The sequence below is a fragment of the Danio rerio genome, chromosome 4 (assembly GCF_049306965.1).
Source record: "Danio rerio strain Tuebingen ecotype United States chromosome 4, GRCz12tu, whole genome shotgun sequence".
In the NCBI taxonomy this organism is placed as follows: Eukaryota; Metazoa; Chordata; class Actinopteri; order Cypriniformes; family Danionidae; genus Danio; species Danio rerio.
In genome coordinates this window covers 70,546,008-70,570,533 of record NC_133179.1, presented here as the reverse complement: position 1 = coordinate 70,570,533, position 24,526 = coordinate 70,546,008, and the positions used below count along the sequence as shown (strand labels likewise).

Below are 24,526 nucleotides of genomic sequence, written 5' to 3'. Positions count from 1 at the left end.
CCAAATCCAGCTAAAACCAGCTTGACCAGCCTGGTTTAAGTTGGATATAGCTGGTTTTGGCTGGACTCCCAGCTTGTCTAGGCTGGTCAAGCTGGTTTTAGCTGGTCATCTCCCAGACTGACCAGCTAAGACCAGGCTGGAAATGGCTGGAAACCAGCCTGGAAAGGGCCAAAACCCCTCTTAAACCAGCCTGGTCGACCAGCTAAAACCAGCCACCCAGCCTAGGCTGGTTTAAGCTGGATTTTTCAGCAGGGATCTAAGTTTGTCCTTTTACAGATCTTAAAACAAGACAAATTGTTTAAACTTATGATGCTGTGTTAATTTTGAACAAGTTCATTTTACTCCATAAACCATTTATGTGAAGCTGCTTTGACACAATGTACATTGTAAAAGCGCTATACAAATAAAGCTGAATTGAATTAATCAACTTCACAAGGCTAAAAGGGCCCGTAGTTGAAGAATTGCCCTTAAATGTCTTACTAACAGCCTCAAAATAAAGGCATCTCTGGACCTCCTTCAGCTTTCTTATTGGTTTTTCTTGGGGATTTGTTTTTTCAAGTAAAAGAAAATAACAACCTGACTTTTATTTTGGTCAACTTATGTAACGTCATAAGGATGCGCCGCGCTCCTGCATCTGTTGTGATTCGGCTGTAGTTTTAAGCACTGTACGCGTTTTAATCGATACAATTCGTTCAATCACTCTTATGTGCTTTATAAACGACGCGACGGGGTTTTTTTCTTCCTTTGTCTGTAACGCTGGAATGCTTTATCCAAGTTCAACACACGTTATTCTGTGTGAGGAAAACCACATCCATACGAATAACAGTAAACGAGCGGCCTATTTCGCGAGTCAGTCTGACATAAACACGAGTTTGTCAGTGATGAGCAGTAATGGAGAATAAAAGCGTCCAGAAAAGCCGAATTAAATGAATAAAATGCTTCAGAGAATGAGGACTTGTTTTGAAGCGCGCTGGCGACACCTGCTGGTCACAACAGCAGAGACAAACGAGGACAGAGGACAACTTTTACAAACTTAAGTTACCTCACATGCTTGATGTACGTGTTGATATTACAAGTCAGTTAAACTGAAAGGCTGAACATCATGTTTTTCCTCTGTTAATCATTCTCCTATCAAACAGGAAAAAGACCTCATGAAAGGCCGGTGACATCCACAGTTTACTAAAGCGATGGCGTTTATTAAAGAGGAGTGTGAGGATATCAAGACTGAAGATGTATTCATAGTCAAAATGGAGGATGCAGAGGAACACACAGGTTAGTTTTATTTTTAAAGTAACGTAGACTAACCATGTTCCGTACACTTTTCGCTATTCAGTGCACTCAAACGGCCACTCCTCCGTCATTGAAAGCCAGATAAGCATGCTTGTGTGTTCATTCTCTGGGGGAATACCTATTGCACAATCCAAATCTTGATTGATGTCTTTTGGACCAGTAGTTTTTGAGAAAAGATGGGATAAGTACCGCCTTCGCATGTGTACGGAAGATGATAGGTATTAACGGTGTTCCGTACACGACTAAAATAGTGTTCCGTACAGGGCGCATAACTTTAATTTTCGGCAAAAATGGGCATTGTTTGAAGTCTTATTAAAATCTTATGTCAGAATATACCATTATTGTGTTTAACTTGAAGTTAATGATATATTAAATAACTCTTTTATGAAAGTTTTAAATGAAATAGCTTCAGAAATCATTTACTTTTTATATCATGTTTATTTTATTACAGCATGACAATTTAAAATATTAAAACATTAAATTCATGCACATTGAAGCTAACTTGACTGACCTTTTATGAATATAAACATCATTACTGCAAAAGGAGGATCCAAACAGCGTTTGCAGCCTATCTCTCCGGCGGAGAGTTGCGACATGCGGTATTTACCCACAATTGATGTTTAAACATCCAAATTTCAAGGCATTTATTCAACAAAAGATAAGTTATTTAACAATTTGTGATAACATAATATTCACTTCATAAGAACTGTAATACCGTGTGATGCATAAATTAAATGCAAAAGCATATTGTCGGGGCTTTAAATGTCTCCCCTCCCAGGCGACACTTGCACTTTAAGCTTGCCCACTTTCTATTTTCAAGCGCATTAGGTGGACGTAGCAAACTTACTGATTTTACTCGGAAACATATTGTAGGAATGTCTCTGTTGTTGTTGGGGCTGAAAGGGTGAGAATTTAAGATTACACAGATATATAGCTTGCCTACGACCCATAAGTATTTATTCAGAGATTAACGTTAAAAGGTCGTCTGTACGGAACATCGTTGTGTACGGAATATGGTTAGTCTACGTTACTGATGCTAATGCCAATACTAATGCTAACATCGAACGCACCTCAGGGTCAAACTTGAACATTTTAAATGTTATTTATTTTAATAGGAGGAATAACAGAAGCTAACTTTAGTTATCTTTTAACATTTACAATTGAAATAAAAGTCTATCACTTCGTTTCTCTCACCGTGTGAATGGTTATTTAGTGGTGTTCAGCTTTCAGGATGCTCGCTGTCTTCAAGGTCTGCATCAGGTAAACATCAGTGATGTTCACTGTCGGGACCAGACAAACTATAGCAAGCATCATAATAATAATAATTTATTCGTATATAGCACCTTTAAAGCTTAATTCTCAAAGCGCTTTACATCAAAGAGAGACAGATATAAAACAGTTTAACAGTAAAAAATGAATCGTTCCGGCTAAAACATTCACAATTGATAAAGCATTCAAATATCTAAAACATAAACCAAAAACGCACGCCTCATGAATAGGCGAGTGTGAAGTAGTGAGTTTTCAAGGATGATTTAATCATGTCTAATGTCATGGGGGAGAGAGTTGCAGAGCCTCGGAGCCAGGGATGCGAAAGCCCGGTCACCCATAGAACGCAGACGAGTGGAGGGGACTGTTAGATAGTGGTGGGCAAAGCGAAACTATCAAAGCAAATGTGTCGAAGCTTCGAAACGTTTCGAAACACTACTCTACGGTGACACCTAGTGGTCATTTTATTTGCATTTCACTGAAACAGCTTCAGCAAAGAACAGTTGAGCAAATTGAGGTATGAAACCCCACTTTGTAGCCTTGATTCAGCGAATGGTTTAGTCGAGCGGTTAGAGTTCGTGGTCACCATGCGGCAATGATGGGTTCGAATCCAGACTGATACAGTTATTTTGAAATGCTTTAATACCAGTTGGTAATGCGTTGTTATTGTATCGTTTTGTTTCAACATTGCTCTGAAAGACGAATAAACACCTTGTAAATAAATTCGTATTGTTTTTGTTCATAAAACAGGGTTGTTGCTAGATCAGATACAGTTGTGGCCAGAAGTTAACAATAATTATTCATATTATTAATTAAATTTCCCATTGTATTTTATTAACGTCTATCCAAAACCTAAACCCATCACAGTACTGTAAAACTATGAATTATTGTTTTACAGTGTTACAAAAATAATGCTAAATTGATGGCATATCCGCAGCTGTATCCTATCTAGACTACACCATCAAACAATAACATGATTAAAATACATAAAATCATGATTTTGGAGTATTTGGACTAGTCGGGATTCGAACCCAATATAAATTTGAAGCACAGCATCAATGTGCACACGCACGGTCCACTAGGCCATACGAGACAGAATTATGAAACTGATCATGCCAGTCAAATGCAGATTCTCCGGGTCTTGAAATGTCTCTGAAATGATCGATGCTTTGAATCGCTTTAGTCACGTGACCAGGTGTTTCAAAACACTTTAGTCACATGACCTGGGTGTTTCGGATCATGCTTCGATTAGTGGTGGGCAAAGCGAGGCTTCGTGAAACACTGAAACAGTCGAAGCAAATGTGTCGAAGCTTCGAAACGTTTCGAAACCTCACTCTACAGTGACATCTAGTGGTCATTTTTTTATGTATTGCACTGAAACAGCTTCAGCAAAGAACGATTGAACTAATTGATGCATTAAACCCAACTTTGTACATGAAATCCTACAAGTATCATAGTACAGTGGTTAAGGACTCAGACTTCCATGCAGGGTTAGTAGGTTTCGAAGCCAGTCTGTCGTAGTTTTTTTGAAATGGTTTAATACTAGTTGGTAATGCTTTGTTCTTGTATCGTTTTGTTTCAACATTGGTCTGATATCCGAATAAACAATTTGTGAATAAATATGTCTTGTTTTTGTCTTAAAACAGGGTTGTTGCTAGATCAAAAACGGTGGCCTGAAGTTATCAAGAATTATTTATATTATTCATTAAATTTCCCATTTATTGTATTTTATTAATGTCTACCCAAACCATAAACCCAACCATACTGTAAAAATATTTATTATTGTTTTACAGTGTTACAAAAATGATGCTAAATTGATGGCGTAATTTTAGCTGTATCCTATTTAGGCTACTCAAAACAGAAACATGATTAAAATACATAAAACCATGATTTCAGAGCATTTGTACAAGTCGGGATTCGAACCCAGAACATCATGCAGAGCTTAGAATCAATTAGCAAACACACAGTCCTCTAAGCCACATGAGACAGAGAATAATTGGAGACCTTGGCAGTCAAATCAGGATTCGCCAGGTCTCGAAACGTTTCTATGCTGATCGATGCTTTGAATCGCTTTAGTCACGTGACTGGGTGTTTCGAAACACTTCAGTCACGTGACTTGGGTGCTTCGGATCATGCTTCGGTGCAGTGTTTCGAAACACTTGCGCTTCGGGATCTCGACACTGTGTTGAAACGTCAGTTTCACGTCAGCCATCCCTACTGTTAGAAGACCAGAGTCAGAGGAACGGAGGTCACGTGAAGGGGAGAACCAAGTTAAGAGTTCAGAGAGATAGTGTGAAGCCAAACCATGCAGGCCCTTGCATGTAAGCATGAGGATTTTAGAATAATTATAAAATCTGACTGGTAGCCAGTGGAGAAATTCCAACAGGAGTAATGTGTTCTCTGATTTTAGCCCCTGTCAGAATTCTGACCGCTGAGTTGTGGACATATTGAAGTTTATCGATAGCCAGCTAGTAAGGCATTGCATGTCATCATGTCGAACTGTGCCATGTTTTTAAAATTCTTACACATTGTTTTCCAGCGGATGACAGCACATCATTATAGATTAATACGTATAATTGTTTATTTCCTGTGTGTGTGTGTGTGTGTAGTATATTAGCCCACCTGTAAATTGTTTTTGTTTTTTTAAATTTACATTCATTCATTTTCCTTCAATTTATCAGGGGTAGCCACAGCAGCATGAACTGCCAACTTATCCAGCATATGGAAAGCAGCGGTTGCCCTTCCAGCTGCAACCCAGTTATGGGTAACACTCATACACTATGGAAAATTTTGTTTATTCAATAGACCTTTTATGCACTTCCGCATTTTTCGAACAGAAATACGTCAATGTAGTGTATTAGAACTTCCTGTTATCGTAGCGGCAGATACGAAAAATGGCATATTGAAGAATCACAGTTTCTGCTGTGTTCCAGGCTGTTCGTCTTCCAACCAAAAACAGCCCTACCTTTCATTTCATTCTTTTCATGTGGTTCCAAACCTGAAACCCAAATGGATACAGGCGATCCGAAGAGAGGAAGGGCATAGTTTTCATGTAAAAACCAAGTGTGCCGCAAGCCTACGTTTGAGTGAAGGTTTCGGCCGTTAGATCGCCCCCTGGGGGCTGGCTGCAGTACAAGTCATAAAGCCCGCCTCCTCCGTGTTAATGAAGGAGACTTGAGCCCAAATAAAAAAAAATATTACACTTGCAATAAAATGTCCCGAAAGATGGTTCTGGTGGATTAAGGCACTGGTTATTGTGCTGAAATAGGTGCAGATCTTCATTTTTGTAAACAGTTTGTTTTTAGCAGTAATTTAATGCTGGGCGTGTCATCGTGATTGACAGCTGTGATTGACAGTTTCTCAAAGCGCGGCGTCTGAGCTTCGGCAGGAGACTGAAGTAGACTGAAATGTTATTATTCGATTTCTGTGTTATTTTACCATGACAAAATGAGTTCAGCAGTAAACTATAGTTTCTGACATACATGATCCTGGTGGAACACTGTTTATTCGCTAAGTTCAGGGCTTTTTTCGGGCTTTATTAGTTTGCTGATACACGCCTAGCCACCCAGATAGCAAAACACAGTTCCGGCTAGATTCTCGCCTGCCGGAGACTTATCTCTTAGAGCTCAGACTGACTAATGTTACCTCTGCTGGACCTACTCCGGATGCCTGGACTCACTGCCCGATTCCAGTCCGAGTCAATCGAGCCAGATGCGGCGGCCGAGCGAGCAGGCGCTGCCGCATACGAGCCGGAATCAGCCCGCGACGCCGCGAGTAAGTTGTGCGCTGCGGCCTGGAGCTGGCGCGATTGAATATATAAAACCCTCATATTTGTTAACGTTATTACATTCATTTGTGTTGATATGACAGCAAACGCATGCTGAGAAGTTCGGGGGGCGTAGTTGATTTTACATAAAGCGTTTGGTTGGAAGCTCGACTCTGCTCATTTTCGCGGCTCCTCCTCTGGCTCCATCAGACAGTCCTTCTGCGCATGTCTGGCTCCAATTTCAGCAGTCTTTTGCGACAGTTTGTGCCCGTCAAGCAGGCGTTTTGCCCTCAAGGCGTTCAATGGGAAAAAGGGCTGTCGCGTCATCCATATTTTTTACAGTCATTGGTAAAAACAGGTAGCACCTATGTCTGCAGCCGGCACTTCGCTCCGGATGATTAAAGTGGTGGCTGCGTCGTTCGTCGCCTGAAGAGTGCTGTTGTCCCGAGCCTATTCCCTTGAAACAACTTTACAGCTCCTTAGAGAAGGGAGTCAGTATAAGACAGAACCTACAAACGTCAGTCTAAACAGCTATGCTGTGAAGATAGCGACACGGTGGCTAAGGCAGCAAGGATGGATCACGACTACGTGACACACCCACCTGCAGGTAAAATTGTTCATAGTGTATTTAGTTAACCCTAGTCAACTATGTTGTAAGGATAGTTTATAGGGATAGTTTACAGTTTAACCCAAAGAATGACCAGTCTGGTAGATGAAGAAGAGCCGGAGTCAGAGATTTAAATAAATAAATTAAGTTTACTGAAGATAGTTTGCAGTTTCATCCGCAGAAGCCAGCTTCAACACTCGCAATGAGTTCCTAGGCCGCTCTGCTTACAGTTTCAACAATCGAACAATTATACTCTTTACAGTCCAGAAAGGGTGGGATCCAGGTAAACAGTTCTCATTGGTTACAACAGAAATAGACAATTCTAAATACATGCGTCAAAGAAACAAAGTATCTACTTCCAGATATGGATGGCCTTAATGTGTGCGTCAAAGAAAGCATTGTATCTGTCTCCAGATATGGATGGCGACCTGATGCCTAGAGGTGAGGTCGCCCTAAGTTATTAGGAGCTGATCTCCGACCTGTAAAAAGCTAAACCAGGAACACAATAGTAAAGACTCAAGGATGTTTCTTGTACGTTCAGCTGTGTTATCAGGCTGGTTCAAGACGGTTTCCATCACATTCTGCAACAATATCTTGGCTACACAGTCTGTCTCCACACAAAAAGGAATTACATTACTATTAATTATACACAAAAACAGATCAATCAAACAGCTATAAAATTATAGGCAATATATCAGGACAATAAAACAGCTGTCTTCTCCTCTGTATTGGACCTCCAGTCATAAGAACAGATGGAGAGAGAGAGAGAGAGAGGTCTCCATGACCTATGACCTGGTTTGTGTGTCTCCTGAAAACAAAGTTAAAATAGACAGGCAAAAAGAGAAACAAGGACACAGAACATTCTTGCAGTAAGCAGTTTTAACTTATTCGTTAGTTAAAATCAATTCACAGTTAAATACTGAGAAACAGGATGATGAAAAGGATAAACGTTGGTCCATGATGAGACGGATTGGAAAGCAGAAATCCGAATCCTTCAATGTGTACCGTTACGCATTTCTACCTGAACAAATTAATGTTAATAATATAAGCTGTTCACGAAACTCAACCAATAAAATAAAAAAATACAAGAAATCTTAAACTATTTAGTCAAATATATAGTCAAACCTCCAGTTTGTGAGGCTCATCGCTCTTTCTCATTGACCTGAAGCATCTACCTCTCACTACTACCTGTCCCTGGAGTATATTTGATACTATAACCGCATGCAACAAGAAAACATTACATGTAGTCTCACATAGAAATACACAACTTAACAACGTCAGTAACAAAAAGCTTACCAATTGTGGATAAACTCTTCATGGAAGAATTTATATCCCTTGTCCAGTTTGTTCCCTTTAGTGGACGAATGCATCTCCACACTCTTCACCACATCGGCGCTGGTGAACTTCGGAAGACAACTCAGGCTCGCCGAAAACACTCTAGCTGCCATTTCTCCGCCAAAATAAAAACTCATACCGGAACTAGGTTTACACGTTGTTGACGTACTTCCGGTTTTTGCGTAAAAGGTCTATTCACCTGTACCACATGTGTTTGGACTGTGGGGGAAACCCATGCAAACACAGGGAGAACACAGTAATGCCAACTGACCCAGCAGGGGCTTGAACCAGCGACCTTCTTCCTGTGAGGCGACAGTGCTAAACGCTAAGCCACCGTGCCGCCTTTTAAATAAACAAATAGTTTTAAAACTAATTTCAAATAGCTATTGTTCTGTCTTTGCCATGATGAAAGCACATAATTAATTTTCAAGATACTAGTCATAAACTTAAAGTGCAATTTAAAGGCTTAACTAGGTTAATTAGGCAGCTCATTGGACTACAGTGGTTTGTTCTGTAAGCCATAAAAAATATGAACCCATAAGAACACAGACCTGTTTCTCCAGACCAAAAATGGACCATTTATAAGGTTTCTGCAGCTGTTTTACAGCATAGAGTCACAGTATTTCCTGTGGTAATACTATAGTAATACACAGACACTCCATCAATGAACACCATTGTTTTATTATACCAGGAGTCACCAACCCTGTTCCTGGAGAGCTACCTTCCTGCACATTTCAGTTGCAACCCTGAGCAAACACACCTGTTTGTAATTATCAAGTGCTGCTTTAGGTACTATTAATTGGTTCAGGTGTGTTTGATCAGGGTTGGGACTGAATTCTGCCGGAAGGTAGCTCTCCTGGAACAGGGTTGGTGACCCTTGTATCAGGCTGGGTTTCAAATGCCAAGAGTATCCTTACTTGGTAAGTGTGGTGTACACGAGATTGTTTCAATCTTTCTCAAAGAAGTAACCCATACAGGTTGTTCCCATGTGTCTTTTGCAAACTCAAGTTCACTATTTCGAATGTAGAAGCACAGCAAGTGCACTCAATTAGGGAGAGGGAGTATTATTACAGTGTAGTGTTTTGGCTGTCTATTTAAAATGGGCACTTCTTCTGTTGTCGTTCCCCTGGCTTGTTGCATGCCCAAGTTATGATTCTTTGTAAACCTATAGCAATCAGCAGTGAGTCTAGTTCCACCCTCTTGGTACCATATTGTTGTGCTAGATACCCTTAGGAAAGGATCATAAAAAGTGGTACAGTATGGGTCACTAATTTAGTTGATCTCACAATAGAAATGTGTACTGTGCTATACAGAACCGTACAGCTCAGAGGAAACAAGCCCTAAATAGGCAGAAGCTATAGATCTATATTGTCGGTTTTAATAATAATAATTCCTTACATACGGACTGGACACTCTAAGCACTTGACAAACTTTTGGGGGGAATCTCCTCATCCACCACCTGTTTGCAGCATCCACCTGGATGATGCGACGGCAGATATATTGCGCACGATCACACACCAGCTGATCGGTGGAGATGAGACAGAGTGATGAAGTCAATTATGATATAGGGATGGACAGAGGGCGGTGGGCAAATTTGGACAGGATGCCGGGGTTAAACCCCTATTTCTTTTTTAAAGGACATCCTGGGGATTTTTAACAACCAGAGAGTCATCCGAAAGACGGCGCTCACTGAGCAGATCACTGAGAGTCCCCGTCAATATAATGCGGTGTTATGACTAGGCCCACACGGAATCTGCGCGCGCAGAATTCCGCAGATTTTTAGCCCATTATTACTTCTGTTTATTTACTTGTGTAAATGTGTAAATCTGAATTTATTCAGTTTTTATTCAGTAATTTATTACTTTTTATTTCATATATTAAGGTCTTAGTTGTGTTACTCCGCTGGATACTCCCAAAATAATTCCGCAGAAATCCGCAGATTTTTACCAAAATTATACGCAGAAATAGCAAAAAACGTCCGCAGATTCCGTCTGGCCCTGGTTATGACCCACACAGATGGCAAGTTGAGCGCCCCCTGCTGGTCTCACTAACCACTTCTGGGAGCAACTTAGCTTTCCCATGTGGTCACGGTTAAATGCGACACCGATCGGATCTGTTCTATGACCGCGTGCACACGAAAAAACAAATGCATTCGGATATACAGAGATGACTTTCAGGCCTCCTTCATACGTGAAAATAAATCAGATATAAATGGGACAATGCGACTGTCATGTAAACGGGCAGATCGGATTTATTGAGGCATTCCGTTTTGTACGTCATTAAACTTGCAACAATGTGGTACTTCTCCGCAGTTTGATGACGAAGAAGGTAGAGCGTGTGTGGAGAAGCCAGTGCGGTAAACAACAACAGAGGAAACGAGGAGGAAAGTGGTCAGTGGTCAACAGCAAAAGTTACCTGCATTCTTGTCCTGTGAAGAGATGAGTCAGTGAAGGACGCTATATATAAACTAAGCTGCAATGACGGTTTTATCCCTCCTCCTCCACCTCTTAATCACTTTAAAGTTGACTTCATATATTTCGCAGAGCTAAAAACAAGATAGATGCTAGAACCCGCCTTTATGCATGCGCAACATCGTAAATTGTATGGCAAGTGTAAAAACTTGAATCGGATATGGGTCAAAATTAAAAAAACGTGTAAACGGACAGGCAAAAAAAATCAGATATAGGCAACAAATCAGAATTGGGCATCAAGATCTTGTAACGTTTCCTTTACTTTATAAAGGCTGATTTATACTTCTGCGTCAAACGCCGGCGTATGCTACGGCGCTGACGCATAGCCTTTCGCCATGGCCGTCGGCGTGGCTTGTAACTACACGTTGCAACGACGCGTAACGCAAGCTCTGCGATTGGTCGGCTTGGTAGAGCTGATGAGTCTGGGCGGGACCGAGAGCCGCGCGAATGGCGCGAGCGTTTGTTTACAAGTGTGGAGTCCCGTGAAGGAGCTCCGGATGGAAAGTTTTGTTTTGTGTTTACCTCATAGTTAAAGTTGTTGCACGTCCGCCGGTTCCTGCCTCTAAATGAGCGAGTTTGAGTCACTTGTACATCCCGGAAGTGTTCAGGAAACGCAAAACAGAAGCGAAGAAACTCGACACAGAGACACATTTACACCTCACTGCCAACTAGCGTTTCGGAAGTGTTAATGCAGACTAGAGGTCCCGACCAGATTTCTGCGGCGCGGGAATAAATTTCCGAATAAATCGCGGGAGCGGTCGGTAACGGGTTTAATTTGGGACGGGAGCGGGCTGTCTAGCAATATCACGGATATTGCTATGCGAATGAGAGAGAGAGAGCGAGAGCGAGCTTTGCCTGTGTGTGTGCTTGGTGTGTGTATGTTAGTGCGCGCGCGCAAATGAGAGAGAGCTGGCGGACTCCAGATGCTTGTGGACTCACTGCCCGATTCCGGCCCGAATCAATCGGGCCAGATGCGGCGGCCGTAAGCGAGCAGACGCTGCCGCATCCGCGCCGGAATCGGCCCGAGAGTAATGTGCGCTGCGGCCCGGAGCTGGCGCGACTCAGTATTTATATACCTTTATATAAAACCTTTTGGTATTACATTGGTACTTGATACATGGTATTAAAACCCTTTGACTTGATATAACAGCAAACGCCTGTGTGTCTGCTTGGTGCTTGTGTGTGTGTTAGTGCGCGCGCGTATGAGAGAGAGAGAGATTTGTCTGTGTGTGTGTGCTTGGTGCTGTGTGTGTGTTTGTTTATACAGACAGCTTGACTGTCTGGACTGTATAGCTGGGGGATTTTCGGTTTTGTTCTCCCCCGCTCTTTAGCGGGATCGGGCGCGGCGGCCAGAAAACGGGGTGGGTCGGGCCGGGCAGCGGGACAATAAATTCTTAATTTAAGCGGGAGCGGTCGGGTTCGGGCTAAAACCTGGCGGGTGCGGGCGGGAGCGGGATTCAAAATTTAGTCCCGCGCAGATCTCTAATGCAGACCAACAGGGACAGCGCGCAGAAGTATAAATCCACAGCTGCGCGCGTTGCCTGCGCCGTGAGTTACGCCGGTCACTTGACGCAGAAGTATAAACCAGGCTTAATGATGGGGTGCCAGACAGTATGTCAATAGCCCCTTTCACACAGTGATACCAGTAAATATATGGAAAATTTCCGGAACGACTTTACCGGTAATTTCAAAAAAGTGCTGTTCACACAGGTGAGGACGTTACGGAATTTTTCCGGAAAAGAGCATTCACACGTCCACTCCAAAATACCGGTAAATTCTGACATCATTAACCAGAAATGACCTCTAAACAGCTGCGCTTGTATTTGTAAACTATTAACTACATCACAAACTTTGTGTATGGATCAGTATTGTGAACAACTTTGATGAAAAAATATTTAGAAACACTTTGGCATGTTGAGATGTACATGAAATGTGTGTGTGCTGGCGCTCATAGACTTTTTCATGGGCACATGCAAAGCTTGAAGGTAAACAAACAACGGCTTATCATAAGCATCTTATCGATAATTAATTACACGTTTGGCATTAAGATGAACATATAAACGTTATCTGACTAATTTCTAGCTGCTAAATGTGTCTGGAAAAATATTCTAAAAATTATTCTCCTAAACCGCGCGGACGTGAATGCGTCTGACTCTTCTGATTGGCTAAAGCAGACGTCTCACGTCAGCACGTTCTAGACATGTACGTGCTTATTCCAGCAATCTTCCTTTTGCGTTCACACAGCGCAGCATTCCGGCAAATTACCGGTAATGTTACAACTTCTCTTTCCGGAAATTAGCCAGAACGAATTTACAGGTACTTTCAAAAAGAGCCTGTTCACACACACACCTTTCTGGAAAATTGCTGGTAATTTTCCGGAAAGGTGTGTATGTGTGAAAGGGGCTAATGTCAAATAAGTAAAAAAAAAACAAACAAAAAAAAACCGGTAGAGCAGTAGAGGCTTTGCAGTTCTCATTTAAGTAGAAGCGCTGAAGCGCAGTAGATGCTTTGCGGTTCTCACTTTGGCTGACACTTGACAGTACATACATTCAATAGAGGCTTTGCGGTTCTCATTTCCATTGAAGCCTTACGTTGCTCACATACTCATCCGCTTCTTGACATCTCGGCAGGGTTTAAACAACGCTGGCTGATGAAAGCATGATGAGTTAAAACTCAAACGAACGCCATCGGAGAAACCGAAACTTTGTCAAAACTTCAATGACTGCCAGAGGCCATGTATCACTTCCTTCTCCCCCTCTTTCCATCTAGCTCTTACTTTTCTTCTCTATGACGCCAAGCTCTTTTAACAAGGAACAAACTTCACCCATAATAAAAGTTTTTACTGAAATTGCTGAACTTTTTCAACCACAATATAATTGATTTATGACATCGTCACAACCTGACAGTGTAAACCAGGCCTAAATTTTTAAATAATTGTCGCATCGAGCCATCAAACTAGCCATTAACGTAGTTGATCTTTTTTTGCCATAGACCCGTTGCCGGTGAAAGAGGAGAGTCAAGAACTGGATGAAGTGGAAGAGAAAGGTCCTTTTGAGAATTATCAACATTTCGTAACTGGAGGACAATCATTTCATCGTGCACGGACTGACAGAACTTCCTCGCAAGAAAAAGTGCAAGAGATCGACCCTATAAGCTACTTCATCTGCTTTCAGTGTGGGAAAGGTTTCACTCAGAAGGGAAGCCTCAACAGACACATGAGAACTCACACCGGAGAGAAGCCTTACTCCTGTCCTCTGTGCGGAAAGAGCTTTAACCAGCACGGAAACCTTGAAGTGCACATGGGCGTCCACAGCGGAGAGACCCCTTTCGCCTGCCAACAGTGTGGGAAAAGTTTCAGCCGAAAAGGAAATCTTAGGTATCACATGAGAGTTCACACCGGGGAGTGTCCGTTCACTTGCCAACAGTGCGGAATAAGCTTCACTGCGAAAGGAAGTCTTACCAGACACATGAGAATTCACACCGGAGAGAGACCATACACGTGCTCCGAGTGTGGAGAGAGCTTTGAACAACACGGAAGCCTTAAGGTCCACATGAGAACTCACACCGGAGAGAAGCCTTACACATGCCAGCAGTGTGGAAAGAGCTTCGATCAGCACGGCAACCTTAAAGTCCACCTGAGAATTCACACGGGAGAGAAACCGTACGAGTGTCCTCAGTGTGCGAAGACTTTCGATCAACACGGAAACCTCAGTGCACATGAGAATTCACTCCGGGGAAAAGCCGTATACGTGTCCCCAGTGTGGGAACAGCTTTACTCAGAAAGGACACCTTGAAGTTCACATGAGGATTCACACCGGAGAGAAGCCTTTCACCTGCCAACAGTGCGGGAAGTGTTTTAACCGCAAAGGAATCCTTAGTAAGCATGAGAGAACTCACACCGCACGCTCTTCCGGTGGAAATGTGGAGATGAATATGTAAACGTCTGCAGTGCATATTCCTCTCGGTGAGATGTAACTTTTGTAAAAATATGCTCATAGAAATAGTAAGCATGCTCATGGAAATGGGCCGCTCTGCTCAGCCCAAATGAACTCCCGGATAATCTTCACAGGCCGGTGGTAGGTACACACAGTTTTTCAGTTTCATTTCACTTTAACAAGATGTTTGAAAACTTGAAGTGGCTTCGTTGTGGAAAGAGTTTAGCAATTAAAAATGTCCACTCAAAAACCGTCCATTCAATATTCCGTTATTTTGCTCACAAAAAACAAAAGAAAGCAAAAACTATATTTTGGCGGGGTTTTTTTTACACATGTATACACTATTTTCCTCTGATTTGCCAACCAAATCTGAGCTCGTGGCGTAGCCCTCAAAATAACAGTCCTGTATATGTATGTATGTGTATATATATATATATATATATATATATATATATATATATATATATATATATATATATATATGTATGTATATATGTATATATATATATTGTAAATATATATATATATATATATATATATATATATATATATATATATAAATATATGTGTGTGTGTGTATATGTATGTGTATATATATATATGAATGTGTGTGTGTGTGTGTATATATACATATATATATGTATGTGTATATATATGTATGTATGTATATATATATATATATATATATATATATATATATGTGTGTGTATGTGTGTATATATATATGTATGTGTATATATATATATGTATGTGTGTATATATATATGTGTGTATATATATATATATATATGTATATGTATGTGTGTGTATATATATATATATATATATATATATATATATATATATATATATATATATATATATATGTATGTATGTATGTGTGTGTGTGTGTGTGTATATATATGTTGTATTGCTGTGAGTTGAGAACATTAATTATAAAGTAGAAACAATTTTGCTTAATCCTCCTTTACATTCATCCAGTTGCTAAGACAGTCCAGTCCAGACATCCTAAGTCGGCAGGAAGTTGCGGGAGTATTCCCGGATGCCCGCAAATGATTGATAATCTCCCGGAAATCGCTCGTCTCCTGCCCGGTCCTTAAATACAATGCACACCCCTCTCCACCGCATTCCTCCTAGCTCTTCGAAACTCACCCCCACCACTCTTCAGCTACGTCTCTCGCGCACACGCCCCTACTCTGATACGTCGTTTACTCAACCCCTGACACAGACACACACACACAGACAGACACACACAACACGCTGGAGCGAATTCCTTCAGATTCAACACGCATGATCGCTCCGGATAGCCTGGTGATGCGACATTAATTGTTTTATACTAAAACTTGCCTTTAAAAAGTGCTTCCTTGGTCTTATCCATATTTCTTTGCATGTTGAACACGTCCACCACAACAGTTAATTTTTTTTAACACGTTAAATATTTCAAATTAATCGCATGCGTTAACGCACTAATTTTGACAGCACTAATTTATATATATATATATATATATATATATATATATATATATATATATATATATATATATATATATATATATATTTATACACACTGTAATATTGAGATTAATCTACATTAAAATGGCTTATTTGAATTCTGCCCAAATAAAGACTAGAAGTCAGTCTTTAAGAACGGGTTTTTCAAGCCAGGTGGCGCATTAGACCAAGGGCTTATCTCCGGTTTCCAAAATGAATCACAAACTGCTTGAGAAACTGTTCTACTATGATAATTGGTGATGAAATAAGATGCACTTGTGTTTACTAATTGTTTATTCAGTTAAACATGAATTTTGAACTGTTTTGTCGGCCTACATAAGCTCCAAACTGCGATTTTTGATCACCTTAATCTGACTAAAGTCATAACTGTACTAAACAGGAATGGAATTAAGACATGTGGAGTCTGCAGATATTAGTGGCATTAATAAAGTAAACACCGCGATCAAACTATTACCGTCATGTTGGAATTTGTCAGTAAAGGACCGCGCACTAAAACACACACACTGAAGTTTTATTCTTTCCATTTGGCTTGCGTTATTAAATCCCATAACACTCTCACCAGTCCTTACGTCTAAATCCCCAGTTTGTCACAGGGGCATGAATGAAATGTTGAGTGAATGTGAAGCTGCCGAACTGCAGTTAAAGTCACCCAAAATTACAGGAAACTCTTACATGAAAGCACTTCAGGTAAACACCTTCATTATATTATTGTCTATTAACCCCTTCCACTTTCTGTGATTAAAAGTCTATTGCAAACATTTAGCCAGATTCTCACTAATAAACAACGCGGCACTTTAAGTTTTAAACCAATTCCATTTAAAACCCAGGACGCACCAAGATGGCAAGCTTTATTACTAACAAGTAATGAAACAGCACTCCAAACCACCCATAGGGCCTTTTTACTTGTATTTAAATGTTTGATGTTGAGAAATGCACTTGGAAATGGTTAAAGATATGCTGTATTTAGTATGGGCTTAAGGGGTATCGTCTCATTTGGAGCATCATTTCTGTTAAAGTTGGGTTTGCTGGCCTTTGATAGTTTCTTTTATTTGTCTGCTGCCCTCATCCGTTCATCCTTCCCTGTGATACTTTCAAATATAGTACATATTTTCTTTACAGTCATGTGCTGCTTTAACCACCTTCTGTAAATATTGCAAATAAACCCTTGAGTCTTTTTGCATTGCGTCTTAGTTGGTTGCATTGTCTTTGCTCCACACCACACACGTTTTCCCTTTGGATTATCAGTTAATGTTACACAGACCCCTCGAATTCCACCAGGGGTTGTTACTCAGAACAATTCATAATCCTTTAAATAATAGTCTCTCTTTTCTGCCTTAAGGCTGATTTATACTTCTGCACCAAGCGTACGCGTATGCTGCGGCGCAGCCTTTCAGGGTCCATACGGTCTTGGAAAGCCTGGAAAAGTCAATCAAATCCGGTCAATCTACGTTCCTACTGTCACCTATGGTCATGACCGAAAGGACAAGATTTCGGATACAAACGGCCGAAATGAGTTTCCTTTGAAGGGTGGCAGGGCGCACTCTTGTGGGTAGTGTGAGGAGCTCTGTTACCTGGGAGGATCTCGGAGTAGAGCCGCTGCTCCTCCACATCGAGAGAAGTCAGCTGAGGTGGTTTGGGCATCTGTTTCAGGCATGTCCCACCAGGAGAAGACCTTGGGGTACACCTAGGACACGCTGGAGGGACTATGTCTCTTGGCTGGCCTGGGAACACCTCGGGCTCCCCTCGGAGGGAGAGGGAAGTCTGGGGTTCTCTCCTAAGACTGCTGCCCCCACAACTCGGCTCCGGAAAAGCTGCTGAAAATGAATGAATGAATTTTCCAGGCCTGGAAACGTTTTGGAAAAGTCCTGAAAATTTACCAACTATTTGTGTACTTAAATATATTTGAGATCATTTATATTTGATGGATAAACTTAATAATGAAATGGGTAAAAAAAAAGCAATAACTTCAAAAATAAAAAGCAATTTTAGCTTGGCCTCTCTTTCATCGTAATTCAAGATGTATTTTGAGTGTCGTGTCCAGAAAAAAATATCTAACTGCAGAGGTAAGATACTGTGGGTGCTAAAGGCTAATTTGTGCTAATCTTAAGTCTTGTGAAAACACAAGCCAAAATTTGAAACATTTTCACACAGACAGCAAGATACTTTCTACAAACTATTTTACAGATATGAAAATAAATAGAAACTACATGGATTGTCACATATTTTTTGATATGCTGTAATAAATTCGAATGTGCATTTTTTTTCTTATTTACCACGTCTACGCAGACATTACATGAAACACGAAACAAGATCATGAATATTTACCTGATTGGCTGGCTTGGTAGCGCTGACGAGTGTGGGCGTGACAGAGAGCCACACCATCCCATGGGGCAGGTGTTTACAAGTGGTAAATCCCTTGAAGGAGCTCCAGATGGAAACTGTTGTTTTGTGTTTACCTTATGATTAAAGTTGTTGCAGGTCCGCCGGTTCCCACCTCAAAATGGGCGAGTTTGAGCCACTTGTACATGAAGGTAGTGTTTAGAAAAAACAAAACACCAGTGAAGAAACTGGACACAGAGGAACATAACACCTACTGCCAGCACGCGTTTCGGAAGTGCAGAGCAACACAAACAGCGCGCAGAAGTGCACCGTGTGTCACGCCGATCACTCGATGCAGAAGTATAAACCAGGCTTTAATCCTTCGAAGAATGCATATTAGCAGTGTGGGACATGGTCAGCAACAATACTCCGGCAGGTTGTGGTATTTAAATGAGATGCTCAGTTGGTACAAAGTTCAGTGTGTGCTAAGGAACTCTTAAATGCACTATTACACCACCAGCAGGCTTAGCCCTTGATATGAGGAGGGTTGGATGCGTCCTGTTTTTGTTTAAACTAAATTCACAGTGAAAATCGAGGCCAGGCAATATTCTTCAATCTTTAATTCTCCAATTTAAGAGAGTTTGTGCAGATCGTGCCCTTAGTTCCTCTCCATATCTGACATAATATACAAACCCCGTCACACTGCAAAATGAGTAACGAAGTTATTTGATGCTGCAAACATTGAAGTGGCCATCACAGAGTCCTGATCTGAACCAGCTTGAAAAGCACTGGAAAATCCTTGGCAGGACAGTCGAGGTTTAGAAACCCACTGCAATTACCAACCTGTTGAAGAAACTGAAGAAGAGATGGTCAATGGCTCGTTTGAGCATATTCTGTACAGTACGGTTTACATCTATTTCCAGTTCCACTTTCAGAAATGGCAAAACAGAAAGCCTTACCGAAGTACTTTTTGGGACCATTTTGTAAGTGCCTAGCACAACAGTGCAGTGCTAAATGGTTGAGGTAGACTCACAGCTAAATGCTGATTGGTTTACAGAGAATCATCGCTTGCGTCTAAAAATATAATGAGGTCAACAACAAGGGAACTGGCATTTTTAAATACACAGCTGAAACTCAACACTGCAATAATACCAAGGCGGCGCACAGCAATGACCCACGCTTGACCAGAGCTCAAACAAACCTCATCTCTAAGACAAGCATCCACATGCCAAGAATAAGAGCAGAATCTACTTTAAGTCCTTTAACACCCTACTAAAAAAAACAGCTTAAACCAGCCAAAGCTGGTCAGGCTGGTTTTGGCTGGTCACCCAAGCTGGTTTTAGCTGGTTTCCCAGGCTGGTCATGGCTGATTTTCCAGGCTGTTTTTAGAGGGGTTTTGGCCACTTTTTAGCTGGTCTTAATTGGTCAGGTTGGTCTTTGCTGGTCAGGCTGGTTTTAGAGAAGTTTTGGCCACTTTTAGCTGGTTTTAGCTGGTCAGGTTGGTCTTAGCTGGTTTTAGCTGGTCAAACTAGTCTTAGCTGGTTGTAGTGGATCAGGCTAGTTTTAGAGGCGTTTTGGTTACTTTTTATATGGCCTTAGTTGGTCAGGTTGGTCTTAGTTGGTCAGGTTGGTCTTAGCTGGTTTAAGCTGGTCTTAGCTGGTTTTAGAGGAGTTTTGGTCACTTTTCAGCTGGTTTTAGTTGGTTAGGCTGATCCTAGCTGGTTTTAGGTGGTCAAACTAGTCTAGCTGGTTTTAGAGGAGTTTTGGCCATTTTTAGCTGGTTTTAGTTGGTCAGGTTGGTCTTAGCTGGTTTAAACTGGTCTTAGCTGGTTTTAGAGGAATTTTGGACACTTTTTAGCTGGTTTTAGTTGGTCAGGCTGATCTTAGCTGGTTTAAGTGGTCAAACTAGTCTAGCTGGTTTTAGAGGAGTTTTGGCCACTTTTTAGCTGGTTTTAGTTGGTTAGGTTGGTCTTAGCTGGTTTAAGCTGGTCAGGCTGGTTTTAGAGGGTTTTTGGCCACTTTTTATCTGGTCTTAGTTGGTCAGGTTGGTCTGAGCTGGTTTAAGAGAGGTTTTGGTCACTTTTTAGCTGGTTTTAGTTGGTCTTAAATGGTTTAAGTTGCTCATGCTGGTCTTAGCTGGTTTTAGAGGAGTTTTGGCCACTTTTTAGCTGTTTTAGTTGGTCAGGCTGATCTTAGCTGGTTTAAGCTGGTAAGGCTGGTTTTAGAGGGGTTTTAGCCACTTTTTATCTGTTCTTAGTTGGTCAAGTTGGTCTTAGCTGGTTTAAGAGTTGTTTTGATTACTTTTTAGATGGTCTTAGTTGGTCAGGGTAGTCTTAGCTGGTTTAAGCTACTCAAGCTGGTCTTAGCTGGCTTTAGAGGAGTTTTGGTCACTTTTTAGCTGGTTTTAGTTTGTCAGGCTGATCTTAGCTGGTTTTTGCTGGTCAAACTAGTCTTAGCTGGTTTTAGAGCCGTTTCCGGCACTTTTTAGCTAGTCTTAGTTGGTCAGGTTGGTCTTAGCTGATCTAAGCTTGTCTTAGCTAGTCAGGCTGTTTTTAGAGGGATTTTGGTCCCTTTTTTGCTGGTCTTAGTTAGTCAGGTTGGTCTTAGATGGTTTTAGAGGGGTTTTGGCTACTTTTAAGCTGGTCTTGGTTGGTCTTAGCTGGCTTTAGCGGGTCAGGCTAGTTTTAGAGGGGTTTTGGTCACTTTTTAGCTTGTCTTAGTTGGTCAGGCTGGTTTTAGCTTGTCAGGCTGGCTGGTCTTAGCTGGTTTTAGCTGGTCAGGCTGGGAGACCAGCTAAAATCAGCTTAGCCAGGTTGGGAGACCAGCTAAAACCAGCCTGGCCAGGATGAGAGACCAGCTAAAACCAGCCTGGTCAGATTGAGAGACCAGCCTGGCTAGGCTGGTTTTGGCTGGGTGGGAGACCAGCTAAAACCAGCTACTTCCAGCTAAGATCAGCCAACCAGCTTAGGCTGGTTTTAGCTGTTTTTTTCAGCAGGGCACAGCTTAAGGTAAGAAAATCAGTTTTTTTATGCATGTTTGGATTCGTCTGATTAGTAAATCGTATGTTAGCAGCCGTGGTCAATCATAAGCATGTGATCATCTGGCAATTAGTTTATAAATGAACTTCACTTGTTTTAAAGCTTTGATTCTCCCTTCACTAATGAGTAGTAATTTCGAAACTAAGGTAAGAACTAAGGTAAGTTTGCTCAATATTTACCAAAGAGGAATTTCGGGCAAGGCCTTGAAGACTCTTGACAATAGAAAAGACAAGGCATGGCAATAGAAAACAAAAGGCCCAAGGGAAAATTGCGTCGTTCCAGCTCAGACTGAGTGCATTGGTTAAGCTTATATGGGACGGTCAGTGTCATGTGAACACTACTCAAACTTGAAGACTTGTCAGAGGAGCTGAGCTAAATTGACAGAGGCAAACAATGAATGATTATTTTCTCCTATTGCATTCAAGTTATGGCTTTTTTTGTAGTGTGATCAACATTTGTGTTGTAGATGTGTTTGGCAGAAACTATTTTTTAAACATTTTTAATGTTATTTTGGAAAACTGAATGAAATAGCTAAAAAAAAAAATACTCAATCTCTAATACTAGAAGTCTCAAAGGTCAGTAAAATGATCAGAACTTCCCATCCCTATTGCACAGTTGTTTAAAATGCCACACAAAGAATACAAAAATATAGCGGTGATGGCAAGTTTTTGCTGACAGTTTGCCTTTCTCCAAGCGAATGAGCAGATTTTAAAAGTAGTACTTTTTTTTTTTTTGAATAACCTTTTACAACACTTAGGAACCCGACAAAGTCTCTCCAGAGTGAGTTTCCAGATGTCGCTTCAGGTCTCTTTGGTACGAGTAACTCTTGTCACAGTGCAGACACACGTACGGCTTCTCTCCATTGTGAACCCTCAGGTGAGTCTGAAGGTTTCCGATGAATCTGAAGCTTTTTTCACACTGAGGGAAGCCGAACGGCTTCTCCCCCGTGTGAACTCTCATGTGAACCTGGAGGTTTGTTTTGTTGGAGGAAATCTTCCCACAGTGATCGCACATCAATAGGTTTTCTCCAGTGTGAGTTTTGACATGATTCCTCAGATTCTCCTGGTCTTTGAAACTGCGTGCACACTGATGACACACAAAACTGTCCACTCTCGAGTGAGACGTCATGTGTTTGTCAAGGGTTGCTTTGTGCCTGAAACTCTTTACACAATCGCCACATATGAACGGTTTCTCTCCGGCGTGACTGCTGACGTGATACTTAAAGTTTAGTTCAGTTGTGAAGCTCTTCTCACACAGTTGGCAGGTGTAAGGTTTCTCTCCGGTGTGAACTCGTATGTGCCTGTTAAAGCTTCCTTTTTGAGTGAAGCTGCTACCGCATTGCAAGCATGTGTACGGCTTTTCTTTAGAGTGAACACTCATGTGGCCTTTAAGAGTTCCCTTTTTAGCAAAACTGCACCCACACTGCTGGCAAATGAACGGTTTCTCCCCCGTATGAACACTCATGTGGCTTTTTAGAGTTCCCTTTTTCGTGAAACTCTTTCCACACTGTGTGCAGATGAACTTATATAGAGCTGCCGTCTGTTCAGACTCTGAGCAGCTAAACGATTTCCCTTCCATTTCATCAAGTACTTCGCTCTCCTCTTTCAGCACCTTCAGGTCTAAGACAGAAGAAAACGAATAAAAGGTAACTGATTTATTGGCAACTGAAATATGAAGACAAACGTACGTTAGCTAGACCCTTTTAGGCCATTTCCCGAATACTTTTTAAACTGGCAAACACGTTTTCAGCTTACACAAAGATAAACTATAGAGCAGGGGTGTCCAAACTCAGTCCTGGAGGGCCGGTGTTCTGCAAAGTTTAGTTCCAACCCCAATCAGATACACCTAGGCTAGCTTATCAAGATCTTACTAGGCTTTCTAGAAACATCCTTGCAGGTGTGTTGAGGCAAGTTGAAGCTAAAATCTGAAGGAAAGCAGCCTTCCAGGACTGAGTTTGACCACCCCTGGTATAGACAATCAACAAATTTGCCTCAAAAAGTGGAAATCATTGAACGCTATGTTCACATTTTCAGAGAATCGGAACGTGTAAAGATTTAAACGCCATTACAGTATAGAAGTTGTGCTTACTGAAACCGATGATGGGTTTAAACTAATTATTAGCTACACATTTCTAAACCTGCTTATTAGATCAGTGATGCCCAAATTATGGCCCACGGGACAAAGTTTGCCCGTTGTGTCCTTTGATTTGGCCCACCGGAGGGAAAATGATCGGAAGGGGGTTAGGTTATGCCTTTACCCGAGATTCTGATTTAACCTTTTGTTTGTTTGTTTTATTGTTGACCGATGAAAAAAGGCAAATGTTTTAATTAAATGTTGTAAATGAACAGTGTTGGGGAGATTAATGTATTTATTTACAGAATACAGAATACCTGAATAGTTTCATAAAGCTGTTTCTCCATCACTGCTCGACAAACAGCGAGTGTTTATTATAATTAATTATAGACTAAAAGAGGATCGAAATGAGACGCACTTTCTGCTGTTTACACGTTTGGATGCGCTTCATGGCTGATAGATAAAGTATTACGATGTATCGTTCAATAATGCATAATTAATTTAGAATCGCCTGTGAAAACAGTAATATATCGAGTAAGCATTTTGCTTTGCAAACCTTGAATATTAAAAAACAAACCTTCAGCAACAACAACAGACGCAGGAGGGCGGCGCAGCCTGATGACGTCACATCACGTCTCCGTCACAAGTTCAGAGAGGGAAAAAGCTGTATTATTGTACTTAGAAGACAATTTAAAACGTTTAATAAACTAATATAAGATACTCTGTGTTAGAATACTTAAACTGACAATTTAGATAACTAAAAATGTTAATAATAAACAGCATTTCAACTGGTGCATAATTATGCAAAGCTACATTTATCAAGGACATTTCTATTAATAGATGATCATCCAATAATCAATTGAATATTAATACATTACAGAAAGTAGTCCACTTCTCATCTTAAACAACCTTCA

General features: G+C 41.1%; 2 protein-coding genes and 1 long non-coding RNA gene across 4 annotated transcripts; 2 read left to right on the top strand and 1 right to left on the bottom strand.

Annotated features, from left to right (window-relative positions):
* The first annotated feature begins 609 nt into the window (after window positions 1–609).
* si:ch211-161m3.6 lies at window positions 610–14,915 on the top strand. The gene is made up of 3 exons (NM_001327861.1): window positions 610–1,056; window positions 1,140–1,272; window positions 13,727–14,915. The coding sequence occupies exons 2-3, from the start codon at window positions 1,188–1,190 to the stop codon at window positions 14,527–14,529; spliced, it is 888 nt and encodes a 295-aa protein (NP_001314790.1). The 5' UTR covers window positions 610–1,056; window positions 1,140–1,187; the 3' UTR covers window positions 14,530–14,915.
* Window positions 14,916–19,913: 4,998 nt separating this feature from the next.
* Window positions 19,914–23,184, top strand: LOC141381963 (uncharacterized). Its single transcript, XR_012402874.1, has 4 exons — window positions 19,914–20,250; window positions 20,448–20,640; window positions 20,759–21,229; window positions 21,282–23,184. It is a non-coding gene; the product is annotated as an uncharacterized lncRNA (long non-coding RNA).
* Window positions 21,126–24,251, bottom strand: LOC101885700 (uncharacterized). 2 transcript variants are annotated; one of them, XM_068220527.2, is made up of 2 exons: window positions 24,190–24,251; window positions 21,126–23,349 (listed from the first exon to the last, which is right to left on the bottom strand). In XM_068220527.2, the coding sequence occupies exon 2, from the start codon at window positions 23,115–23,117 to the stop codon at window positions 22,293–22,295; it is 825 nt and encodes a 274-aa protein (XP_068076628.1). In that variant the 5' UTR covers window positions 23,118–23,349; window positions 24,190–24,251; the 3' UTR covers window positions 21,126–22,292. The 2 variants fall into 2 exon arrangements, with proteins under 2 accessions (XP_068076628.1, XP_073805088.1); XM_073948987.1 differs by having other exon boundaries at window positions 21,126–23,158.
* Window positions 24,252–24,526: the final 275 nt, after the last annotated feature.

Bases quoted from the DNA above. Each gene is read 5' to 3' on its own strand.
- si:ch211-161m3.6 (NM_001327861.1), top strand. From the start codon at position 1,188: ATGGCGTTTATTAAAGAGGAGTGTGAGGATATCAAGACTGAAGATGTA. The intron at 1,273-13,726 runs GTTAGTTTTATT...TTTTTGCCATAG, and splicing joins GGATGCAGAGGAACACACAG to ACCCGTTGCCGGTGAAAGAG.
- LOC101885700 (XM_068220527.2), bottom strand. From the start codon at position 23,117: ATGGAAGGGAAATCGTTTAGCTGCTCAGAGTCTGAACAGACGGCAGCT.